We start from the raw sequence: 12811 nt of genomic DNA on the forward strand, positions 1-12811 counted from the left end.
GCCTAGCAAGTGGGTGCAAGGTTGAACTGGCAGTTAAAACGGCACACACAGATACTGCAGTGGCAGGTCTGATACATGTTTACAGGGCTACTCATGTGGGTGGCACGATAAGTGCTGCAGGCCCACTAGTAGAGTTTGATTTACATGCCCTGGGTGCACACACCGTGCACTATACTAGGGACTTATTAGCAAATCAAATATGCCAATCCTGGATAAACCAACCACCAATGCAGTTTAAGGTGCCTAGAGTATTAATGCCAGAAAAAACTAAATTCAGCACAGTGTCAAAACAGGAGGTCAAAAGCCAAAAAGATAAGTGAAACCCTGCAGAAAGGGCCATTTCCAACAATGCTGTTTCTTCTTAAGAAGACAGTCCTCCCATTGTACCTCATTGGCTGCAGACACAACAGTTGGAAGTACATCCTCATACATTCCCTCGACCATAGGCTTTGGAGACTTGGGGAAGAAGAAAATATAGAAGGGGTAATGGAAATGAAATGAAAAACACATTTATGAAGCACTCTAATGCTTGAAGGCGTTTAGGATCTACCAAGATTGTAGTAAGCCTAAAGGAATACCCTAATAAGACTATAGGATGAAAAACACATTTTAAGTGCTTTCCTGAACGAGAGAAGTCCTGTCATGTTTTTCAAACCAGAGGGAAGTGTATCCCAGAGTTTGGTGTACAGACCGAAAAACTTCTGCCACCCCAGTTGTCTCCGGTGCCGTGGAATGAGAGTGTTGTTTGCCGAGGATGACCAGAGTGACCTTGGAGGAATATACCTTGAGAAATAATGTTTAATGTAGTCTGGCCCCGTACCATGTAGTGCTCTAAATGCAATACTGGGTGCTTTGATGTCTATGCGCTTCTTTGCCGGCAGCCAGTGGAGTTGGATATGGGCTTTTTGGACTGACTTATTCTTATGAATTCCCAAGACTAATCGGGCTGCCGCATTTTGCACCATCTGTCGTTATGGTAAATTTTTTTGAATATTCAGATAAAGAGACTTACAATAGTCAAGTTTGGCCAGCACAAGTGCTGAGACTAGGGCCTTTTTGAAATCTTGGGGTGAAAGGAAAAACCTTTCTTAATCTTTAGCATGAGAAAGGAGAATGAGGATATAGCATTAATTTGGGTTCCAAATGAGTTTATCATCAAAAACTACTCCTAGATTCTTGGCTTTGGCCACAGGACTGCGTAATGAGCCACCAACTAGGACTTCAGTTTTCTTGGAGTTCAAGTTCAGGCAATTCTCACTCATCCATTTGCCAATGTGAGCCATACAGTCAAGGAAACTGTTTGCAGTGTCTTCAAGGTTGCTGGCCAATGAGATAATCTGCTAGCCATTGGGAGGGACATTGAGAAACCACAGGATATTTATACTTTTTGTATTGGGGGGGGGGGGGGGGGGTGTTACCCTGGTATTACTCCACACTGCATGGCAGATGTGAATTTGTGGGGGGTGATGAGTTTTTCCCCGCTCCAGAAAAAAAAGATTTTAAAAGGGCCTGTGCTTTAACCCTAATGCCAATGGAGAAGAGACGTTCTATTAATAGGTTATGATTTATGGCTTCAAAGGCCGCCAATAGTTCTAATTAAACAAGTGTGGCATTTCCTCCGTTATTTGGACATTCTAATCTCTTCTGTGGCTGCAATAAGAGCAAATATGAAGGCAAGGGAACAGAAATTAGTACCCAGTGTGCATACTTCTGTGTCATCCACCCATGGCCAGTCTGGTACAAGAGTTATTAGATTGTAACCAATGGAATAGTGAACATCGTCAGAACAGTACTTTGATTTTCACTGTTGCAGGAAAAATGCTAGCAATGAAGGGAGACTGAGGTATGCTTCAGAGTGCAAATATTTACCAACTAAAACTATGATTTAAAGCGCCGTGTGCATGTTTCTTTTAATATTTCGCACTAGTCCACTAATTGTTTTAGAAGTCACATTTGGCATATTTTTCATACAGTGGAAGTAACACACTGCTTGGACGCTGAATTCCACATAAAATGTTTTAACAAGTTAAAACAATCTATATTCGAACTAAAAAAATGGCTTAACGTTTGTTTTGTTTTGTTACTGTTTTACTGGTGGACACCAGGTAGCTTTAGCTTACTGCTATGTGTTTTGTTATTGGTGTTTTTGTTTTTTGTGTCCCTGTTGAAGGTTTACCATATAGTTGAAAATTGTTTGGTTGAAGGGGGCTTGAATGAGCTAGAGCAGGGTAATACATTTAAAGTTGTTCCAAACATGGGGTCGCAAGAATTATGTATATATTGCTCTTAGTCTCACATTTCTTAAGATGTCACTGGCCCTTTATTCACTTCAACATCTTTCCAGAATATGCAGCCATTTCTGGAATTATGCTCTTCAAATGTGTGCATACATGAAACTTAAATAAAAAAAATCAGTACCTGTAGGCTTTGCAATACTGTACTTTGTGTAAACCCAAATGATTTCAGAGTCCTGTTTGTGGCACACAGGGAAAGGGTTTTCTCAAAAAAGCAAGTACATTCACCCCATTTTACAGGGCTGTATACTTTCAATTTGGAGGATGAGAGCACTCCGGTTGGATGGATAGGAACATATCATTTGGAGCAATCTGCCTACATGGATCCCAATCTATATGCTCAAAAAGGTAGAAAAATTTGAGAATGTACCTCCGGCATCAAATTTACGTCAACCGTAACAGCAGGAATTGGATGTGCGCTACAGACCCCTCTTCCACATACGCATTGCGAAGCACTTAACTTTTCTTCCCTTCATTTTGATGTCCCACGTGCCCCTGCGTGCATGGACAAAGCTTTTAATGAGTCACAAGGGTCTATAACTGCAGATGAAGGACTAGTTCATCAAGGCACAATCTTGTTTAAATACAATTCAAGAGTTTGAAGAGGCATTCAAAGTTGTGTACAATCTGGTGCTGCAGAATAACTTTAAGAACCCAGAAGTCTGACACCCACACCAGTGAGGAGGTAAAGTTTTGGGCACTACGTTTTTTATGGAGCACTGTTTTCTGCATGCTGAAAATACCTTCAACTTTGTTAAATCAGACATTCATACAGATAACTAGCTGCTTGGGATTATCGTTTAAGGAACTGCAAACTCCACATGAGACTGCACTAAAATGGGCTTAAAAAGATGACGCAAGACAGCAGGAGGCTGGATTACAGGTTTATCTGCAGTAGTTTAAAACTGGTTCACTATTTTTGTGCCGGAGGATGAGCGCGTGTATTGGGAATACTCTTTCAGAATTATCCACAGTTGTGCACTGTAGGACGTGCTTTACATAAATGTAAATTACTAGAGAGAAAGAATTTGAATTTTATTTCATGTTGCGATTTGCAATAATCTATTTATGGCCAATAATTACTACGCTTCAGTTGCTTATTTATATTTGTATTAAACATTTTTTTTTTTTAACTTGTGCTTTAAAACAGATCAAATGTGTTGAACTATTCATTTGCTTTCAACTGCAGCTAAAGACTAATATATTTACTTCCTGATAGGTGTACTTTGTCCAGAGGTATCCAATTGCATAATTTGTTTTTAGTAGACTGTTTTAGATTGGAAATTCTTATTTTTACCTCCTTATCCACTATCAAAATAATACATATTGTTTTTGATTTAAATTTGCATCTGTTTCATGTGTGTGCACTTTATTTGTCTACAAAACAAAAATGTTTTCACTCTTGACAGAAATTTGGTTCCTTGAACAACGAAACCGCTCTTCCCTCAACCAGTTACTTACCCGCAACCCCCAGTGTGGTGCCATCTTCATCTTATATTCCAAGTTCTGAGTCACAGCAAGGTAAATGGAAAATTATGCATAGTTACTTACGTTGGCATTTAATCTTCAAATTTAGGCAAGTCTTTCCTTTTAATCCCTAGGAGTTTGCACTCTCCCCACCCCTCTCATGCTCCCTTGATCCCCCTCAAACGCAGAGTACTGCCTGCTCCAGTCTGGGACCCCACCATTTCAGCCTACCATTTGAGGCTATGCAATTATGCCCTTTGCAGTTTAAGAGAAATGTGGCCTCCTTGTGGATATCACTTTGCTTAAGCGCATCAGTGAGTTGCAAGCACTTGTCACACTTTTACTAAAAACTTTGTAGATATCTTGGCCTGTCAGCAAGCTCCAGTTGTTTTAAGCACATTATTCCATACATATGCAGCATCCCCATACTAGCCACTGCTCCTTAGGGTATACTGCTATAGAGCATGCTAAGCATGTGCTCCTACAGCCACACATGCTGTGAGTGTAAAATGCTATTTAGCCAGTCAGTAGCCTGTAGGGCTGTAGATTCACATGCACTCGCCATCCGTCATAGATTTTTGCGTCTTGCAGATCATCTCATAATCACTATTTTGGATGGCATGTGTGGCAGTAGATACACATGCTTTGTATACTCCTGCCATCTAGTTTTGGGTCTAAAGTGTTGCAAGTTCTTTTGCTTCTAAGCAGCATTTTTGAGTCACATGATCGAGTGACTCCTCCTTCTCAGTGGTACTGCACATGGGCATCGACTCCTTTGTTAGATTGGTTTCTCTCCGCTGTCTGGTTCAGATTTGTCTCTTTCGACCTTGAAAGGATTATTCCACCCAGAGTGCCTCCTGCACCATTACCAGGCTCATGGGCCCTCCTTTTGTGCCACTTCATTTATGCCCTCTTCAGTATCTTTCTTGGAAAGTGGCATTCTTAGTTGCTATCACATCACTCAGATGTGTTAGTGAGCTCGAGGCCCTAACCTTGGAAGAACCTCTCCTACAAAGTGATAGAGAAACGCTGGTCCTTTGCACAAACCTGAAGGTCCTTCCTAAGGTGGTTTCCCAATTCCATATCAGCCAATCCATTGAGCTACCAATCTTCTTTCCACAACCTGACTAAGTGGCAAAAAGAGCTCTACAAACTCTATGTTAAATGGGCACTTAGGTTTTACATTGACGGAACCAAATAATTTAGGAAAACTAAACAGCTCTTTGTAGCTTTTTCACTACCTCACAAAAGCAATCCAAAATCCAAAAACAGTATAGCTAGATGGATTGTAATGTGTATACAGACTTGCTGTGCTAAAGCAAAGAGACCCTCTACTAGGAAAAAAGGAGCCACTATGGCTTTCCTTGGAAACATACCTATAGCTGACATTTGTGAGGCAGTACCTTGGTCTACACCACATACATTTGCAAAGCATTACTGCATGGATGTACTAGCACGTCTGCTAGCCACTAAGTCAAGCTGTGCTGCAAACACTTTTCCAGTCAACTGCAAACCCCCCCCCCCCCCGCCCAACAGGCTAGCCACCGGCTTTTATGGAGGAACTGCTTTACAGTCTATGCAGAGCATGTGTATCTACAGCCCCACATTACATCGAACAGAAATGTTACTTTCCCAGCAAGCATCTGCTTGTGGCATGTAGTGCTGTAGATTCATATGCGCCCACCTTCCTCCCCAGACGCCTGTGGCCTTTCCGGTTACTTTATATTTGTATGTAGTTACATTTCCATGGGTATTGCTTTCTATATACTTCCTCGACACTCCTCTTCCCACCCACCTGCGGGAAAACTATTTAACAAAGGAGCCCATGCGCAGTATCACCGAGAAGGAGTCGTCACTAGATTATGTGACTCGAAAATGCTTCTTCGAAGAAAAATAACTTGCAACACAACACTACATGGCAGGAGTGTGCACAGCATGTGTATTTACAGCACTTCATGCCACGAACAGATGCTTACTGGGTAAGTAACTTTTTCCTTACTCTACACTCTGCTGCTGCACCATTATTTTCAGTCACACGCCATACATCTTCTCACCCGCACCACAGTAAACACAGGTACATTAGAAGGAAAGTCACATTTTCCATTTTGTGGTTACTATGTTGCAGACTTCGTTTTGTGTTCATTATTTAACCATGTTTTACTTGAACTTTGTCCACAGCTGGATCAGTGCGGGAGGCATTGCAAGCTAACAGACAGTCAGAAGATCCTACTACTGCAAACACAACTCTGCCTGCTCAATTTAAGCAAAGAACACCCATGTATAACAGCAACTCAAATCCTCCTACTTCTGCTTCTGCTGTCACACCTACATCACCATTAACACCTACAACTCCTCCAGTCACAGCGCCTGCAGCACCAGCACCACAAGTAGCCCAACCAGCTCAGACTCAACCACAACCCAAGAAAAGCCTTTCCCTTACGGTAAGGTCAAGATAATTTGTTGTTTTTATGGTAGTTTTATTCTTTAGCGTAAGTACACATTTTAAAATAAAAACTATTGAGACCTACATGTAATGGTTGGAGTCCTCTGTAGGATATTTTAGTGGCCCACAGTCTGCAGAAATTGAGTTTCATTCAAGATTCCAATGTTATTGGAAAGGGGTCCCTGTGTTGTACAAAACTGAATTATGAAATGCATGACAACATCTTTCCGCTCTGTTTTTTATTTTTATTTTATTTTAACTCAAAAGCAAATATTACTTAATTTTGCCAGCCTTTCAGTGTGTTTTTGTCAGTTTATTATTATATGTGAAAGCATTAGGATTGAGTAGTAATTCTATCATTACTTATCATAAAAGATGAGGATCAGCAAATGAAGAGACAAAAGGTTTTGGAAAAATCTTAAAGCTTAGCACACAAGTCATTGCTTCTAAGGCTTTAAAATGACATTTTTTTCCTACATTTCAACTTTCATTATTCACCAAATGAGATTGCCAAAATTGGGACTGAAGCTAACTTGAAATACATTTTGATGCAAGAAGCAAAGAACGTCAAATGTTTGTGACATTCTGGCTGACGTTTGTAAAGCTATCTCAATTTATAGATAATCAGTTTCATCTCTCTGTGCTGGCTCAAATATTAGAGAATTGATTTTGGGGAATGAGCTTGGATGTAAAACCTCAGAACATGGGAAAATAAAGCCAGTCTGCCTTATTCTGACCCTTCACCTAAAGAAGCATTGGCACCGGGCAGGTCACTAGCACCTTCTTACCATTGCCCAAGGCAAAGCAGATCTGATGGTCAGACAATTTTAGGGCGTGCCTGAAAAACTTGTCTTAATTAAATACATGGAAGGAGGGGAAGGTAGATCGTTTCTCTTGTTGGTGTATCCAGCGATATCAAACTTCATAGAGGATCTTGTTCATAATCCTCATTGGAGGTCTAATGCTATGCTCATGCTCCTCCTTTGACACCTTTTCAACCTTGTTACAGATTTGGGTGGTGTTCTAAACCCATACTGTTCCTATGTGAATAAGAAAGTGTGGAGGGAAGTGATTGGGCTGGGGGCAAGACAAATAGTATCTCCCAGTCCTGGGTTACAGTTGGAGTAAAATTGTTCTCTTTGTCATCACAGTCTTTCAGTGTGTTAGGAGAGCAACTTTAGACACTCCCTGCCCTCTATCATTTATGTGCAGTGGGCTACTCAACCCACCTCGGTCAGTGGCACAGTGCTTCCTTTACACCATGTGGTCACATCAACAGAATGCACACACCACACTGCTGACTGCCACAACTGATCTAACTCAATGATTGAAATTAAAATTGGTCGTCTAATGTTGGAATGTTTTTGTGGGCCAACTGTTACTGCCCCGGATAAGCGCTTTAAAACGGGCAGTTTACAACATTTCTACTCAGAACTCTGCACTATTTCCGGCTTCCTGGCACCAGTGTCCATGCCACATTACCATTTTATACCAGAATCCTAACATGTCACCATGCAACTCACCGGGAAGACTACTGAAACTAACCGATTTTTCATATTGTTCCCTAGCAGATACACTTCCAGGGACTCTAAGTTTAAAAATTATCAGCCATTTTCAGATCGGACGCCAAGGCCTAGGAAATCCTAGATTCTTATTTGGGATTGATGAACACTTAACACTGACAAAAAACATTCTCTCCAGAATTTAAACAGACAGTAGGGGGCCATTGGTCTGGATTGTGCTGTAGAGATTATTTTTTTTCCTATACTTGCTGTGCCGCCTTTCCCTCAGAAGATCATGCCTTCTGTACCTCAATAAGGAAAGCAGAGAAAGTGTTGGATACCTAACCCTCTGACATGAACTGAGTAAAACCTTTGACAATACCAGCTTTTGCTTTTGAAGGAACACTGCCATTATGGTGAGGACTCCTCGCAGAATGATTTATAGTCTAAACAGAGAATCAATACTAAATTTCTGCTTGAACGAAATTGACGCTAGGACTACCAATTTTAATAAAGATAATGATTGCAGCCACTAATATGTCTAGAGCAACAGCAGTGTTCTTGTCATTCAAGAAGTAATGGTGTTTCCAGACATAAACGAGAATAGTCCTCCACTGTCCAGAGCTCACCAACTAACGTTAATTTTAAATCCAAATAGAACTGTGAATCTCTGGTGAGGAAAGGTGGCAAAATTCCAGGTAAGATGGAAGATTGCATAGCAAATGTGGATTTGTTAAGTGCCCGCTCTAAAGGCCATCTTGGTGATGGATATTGGATGTTTATTAGCTTGAACCTGTAGGTTCTGCAGATAATTCTGTCATATCTCTAACTTTTTCCTTGAAAATGGATGGAGTTGTGCAACTGATTGTTCTCCGGTCCTTTCAAATGCAGGTTCGGAAGAGTCGATCAGGTATGCAGGAAAATACAAATTATTAGCATTACAAACATTTCCTAAGCAAATGTAGAAATTAAAACAATTCCACAAAATGTCCCTTTCAAGCATTGAATTAGAGGCTACTTCACCTTTGAAACATTTTCATTGCTTTTTAGCCTTTGAAAAACCATGCATAAAATTATGTAAAGTCACAGAACCTCAAAGCTTCTAGGCCTACCAAGCTTTAAGACGTTTGAAGGAATGGTATCACTGGCAAGCAAATTTCCTCTGAGAAAGGTGGTCAAGCTTAGTCTGCCTTAAATAAATCTGAACACCACAAGCATATCTTGGCCAGTTAGAAATGAAACAGTTGTACTTAAAGTAGGCATAGCACAGTACCAAAGAACTGAATCTTCTAGACCAGATAAAGGAAATGTAACATATATAAAATGCTATGCCTTCCATTAAATAACATTTCATGGTCACTTTTGTAGTGCAGGTGAAGGACTCTACATATTTGATTCTGTTGAAGTATTTCTGTGGCTCTTACTACCCCCATGTGTGGCACTAAAACACTTGCCTACATAGGCAGCAAGCTACGCTACATAGGGTTTGTTGTTGTAAGGGTGTTATCTTTGGTTTTTATCCCTTTGTGGGAAGTGTTGACCATGATGACCACTGAGTTGTGGTTGTGATATAGGACGCTTTGCTTAGTGTGGTGGATGAAGACGTGTGAGACTCAGTTTATGGTTTTTAGTTGGCTGGCAGTTCTGTAGGTCACTCTATGGTACTTCTTACAATCATGATCCTGCTTAGGTGGTTCCTGCCCTGGGTTGTCCAACCTGATATTTTGTTCCCGAGCAGGCATGATTGAAGAAATGCATGGTGATGAGATCTGCATGGATGGGCTTTGTTACGATCATTTCATGTCTGAATGTCATTGAGATGTATAGAAACGGTCATCGTGTGGAGCTAGTTGAAACCTGTAATGATGGACTTGAGTACAGTCCTCCAGTTGGCCAGGTGTATGCAACAGATCTCTTCAGCTATCCCGTGCCTGTTCAGTTGATGATGGCTGGTATATTGGCTGGTACAGTAGTGGATAAAGGAGAAGACCCACAGCAAATGCTTTAAGTGAATTTAAGGTGTGATTAAGCTGTAGTTGGTTCCTGAACCCTGAGTGTTAAGATATTAGAGTGAAATATTTAATAGCTATCCTAACAAAGTTCCCATTCTCTTGAGGACACGGAGGCAAGGATTACACTGTTTTCCTTGACTTGATTTTAAATATCGGCCACAACCTCAACAATGTGGCAACACAAAAAACTGTCTTTCACACAAAACTATCTTTCCCCTGAACATCAGGGAAATAGAAGCAGTCATGATGGCGTTTGCAATATAGTCTCTTGCTCTTTCTCTGAACAACCTTCAAATAAAAGAAACAGTATTATCTAAAACTGCCAGTGTTTCAACAGTTCTCAGCGACACCCTATAACAATGCATTGAAAACAGATCTACATTATAATGAGGATCATATTACTTTTGAAACAGGAACCTACCTTGATACCTCTCCCCAATAGTCCCTTCAGTTCTGGGAGGGTAAGCTGATCTCTAATCCTTGGGTTGGATAATCCTTGCCTCTGTGTCCTTACAGGAATTAAAACTTTCTCTTACAATAGGTAGAACATGTTTTTATCTTATGTTAGGACTGGAGGGGAGGATTATGCTAGTTTAAAATTAAATGTACTCGCCACCAAAGATGTATCCATTACTGTCTTAAAGTAATATCTTTTGAAAATAGAATCAGATGACCAGTCAACTGTGGACATCACCTCAAGCCTGGCACTGAGTACTGCCACTTAGATGCCATTGAGCCCCTGGCTGAATGAGCTTTAAAGATACTTGTCAGTACCTGCCTCCCACCAGACCCATTGGACCCAGCGATAGTGAAAGATGACAGTCTTAAAAGTTGGTGGATAGGAGTAACTGGCGCTCCCCAGCAGGATGGGTATCTGCCATAAATTACTCGTAAGCCTTTTGTGTCCAACCACACAAAGCTCATGATTATCCTCAAATGACGGATAAGACACCACTCGACTTTTTGTCTATCTGTTAATATGAAAGGCAACCCATACCTGTAATATCCAGGGGCAGAACCTCCAAAACCACTTTGCAAGTATTAACACAACAGGATAGCCAGTTTACCTGTTAACTCTTTCCTTGAGCAGTATCTGTTATTTTGCCAGGATAAGAATAAATTAAGGACTCTATTGACATCCCACAGTGAGGAGTACTTTGGTTCCAGTGGCTTAGCAAGACTGTCCTCTTAATAGTTTTCTCAGAGTTGAATACTCGCCTACTCAACCACCATCAGTGGGATCATGTCCAACCGAAATGACTGATCTGAATATGTTTACCGACCTGTACATCATTCACTGCGATGCCAGCCTAGATAAGACATTTAGGACTTTCACAAGGGGCTCCACGCTACTTTGCACACACCAACCCAACTGTTGTGACTGAACTGACTTGTATTGTCTAGTCGTGGAGTTTACTCAGGCTTTGGAAAGAAGTTAAGCTTGTTCCAAAAGTCTTGGGACATTTTCTGTCTTTGCCTGTAATCCCCATGTCATGAATCTCAGGGAGCCCTCGAGCTCTATCCTGTGGGGATTGCTCCATGTATCTTGGAGGAGATCCTGAAACAGGGGTAGACTGATTGAAGAATCCCAAGAAAGTTCTATCAGATCCAGATAAGACTTACGATCTCCAAGAGGACACCATGTGTAGGAAAGTTCCTTTTTTGCCATGGTCACCCCCTACTGAGGTTTTATGATGGAAAGTACACTGGGTCCCTACTAAGCAGGACCCCGGTGGACTTTCCCTAATAACAAGGAAAATCATCTAATTGTGTACATTTGGCACACGCTTTAGCCCCCCCCCCCCGTAAGTCCCTAGTAAATGGTACCCCTGGTACCTAGGGCATGAGTGCTAAAGAGGGTCCCCAAGGTTGCAGTATGTATTATGCCTTCCTAAGGGAACGCCTAAAAAAACTATTTACAAAAATTACAGGCAGACTACCACTGCAGGCTGCGTGACATGGTGAAAACCATGTGTGAAAACACTACATGGCACACTTGGCATTGTGTGCCATGCCAAAGTCACTGCATATAATATATGCAAGTCATCCCTACAGCAGGCCTAGGAGCCCAACGGCAGGGTGCATTTCTTTTTATGTAAGGGCATATCTGCATAAGCAGATATATGCCCTGTGATGTCTATTCGATTACTAGATATTACATGTGAACAGGAGTCATTTTAAGGTATGTACTGGGTACTGGTCATTACGAGTTACCTAGCTACATAATGGCTTCACTGAAAACTATGGTTTTTGGTATCAAGCGCCTCGTCTTAATAGACCAATGCCTGCTCCAGATAAAGGTGTTATCACTTCCTCCAGCAGGATGGCTTGTAAAAAAGCTTATCTAGGTCAAAGGCTTCAAAGCCTCTGCTGCCCTTTGATATGCATCCCTGGCTTCCCCAGACCTTGGGAATGCCCCATGTTGCTCGGAGGCCCAGTTGGCACCAGGGCAGGTGGTAAATTAGGTATGCAGTAGGTGTGTTGCACCTCCAGGCCAGTCACACCCCTGAGGTGGGCTATTTGATGTGCTCCACGAAGGAAAGGTTCCACAGTCTTGTTTTTGGTGGAATTAGCAACTCTGGGACAGGATATGCCCACTCCCCACAGGAAGTGGCCTTATAGGGGCGTAGTGAACCCTGAGCTAGGTAGCCCATTCACTCCTTTTAAGGTCCCTAAATTAGGACTTTAGGTGGCTCAAACTCTGATTCACCTAAGGACAAAAAGAGCTGAAAACGCAAGAACTGTGGATTTGGCACCAAACCTTAGTTGCCTGCTCCTGTCCTAACAGTTGCAAAGACCTGACTTGTCCTACAGCTGTGCATCCGCCTAGAGCCTTGGAGGACTGCCACCACTTCACGAACCAGCCAGCATCTACCTTGAAGTGGAGGAGCCACTTCCCTGCACCGGCAGGCACGGAGTGCCGCTGCTCTGTTTTGTTTACCATCTGGTCCACCATGGGAGCAGCTAGCCAGGAAGAGGATACAGAGTGACCACAAGGTCAGCCCCGTCCACTTTCCAGTCCTCGAGTCACTGAGCCTGCCCGTAGCCTCCCTACACTAATACTTGGGGTACCCCAGCCAGTTGCAAGCACCA

General features: G+C 41.9%; 1 protein-coding gene across 1 annotated transcript in view; it reads left to right on the forward strand.

The window, feature by feature from the left end:
- NELFA (negative elongation factor complex member A) overlaps positions 1-12811 on the forward strand; it is a 143761-nt gene that overhangs the window by 78113 nt on the left and 52837 nt on the right. The window contains exons 8-9 of the mRNA XM_069203804.1: positions 3704-3815; positions 5940-6202. Of these exons, the coding sequence (XP_069059905.1) occupies positions 3704-3815; positions 5940-6202 (375 nt within the window). The remainder of the gene's footprint in view (positions 1-3703; positions 3816-5939; positions 6203-12811) is intronic.

Source organism: Pleurodeles waltl, chromosome 1_2, assembly GCF_031143425.1.
Source record: "Pleurodeles waltl isolate 20211129_DDA chromosome 1_2, aPleWal1.hap1.20221129, whole genome shotgun sequence".
In the NCBI taxonomy this organism is placed as follows: Eukaryota; Metazoa; Chordata; class Amphibia; order Caudata; family Salamandridae; genus Pleurodeles; species Pleurodeles waltl.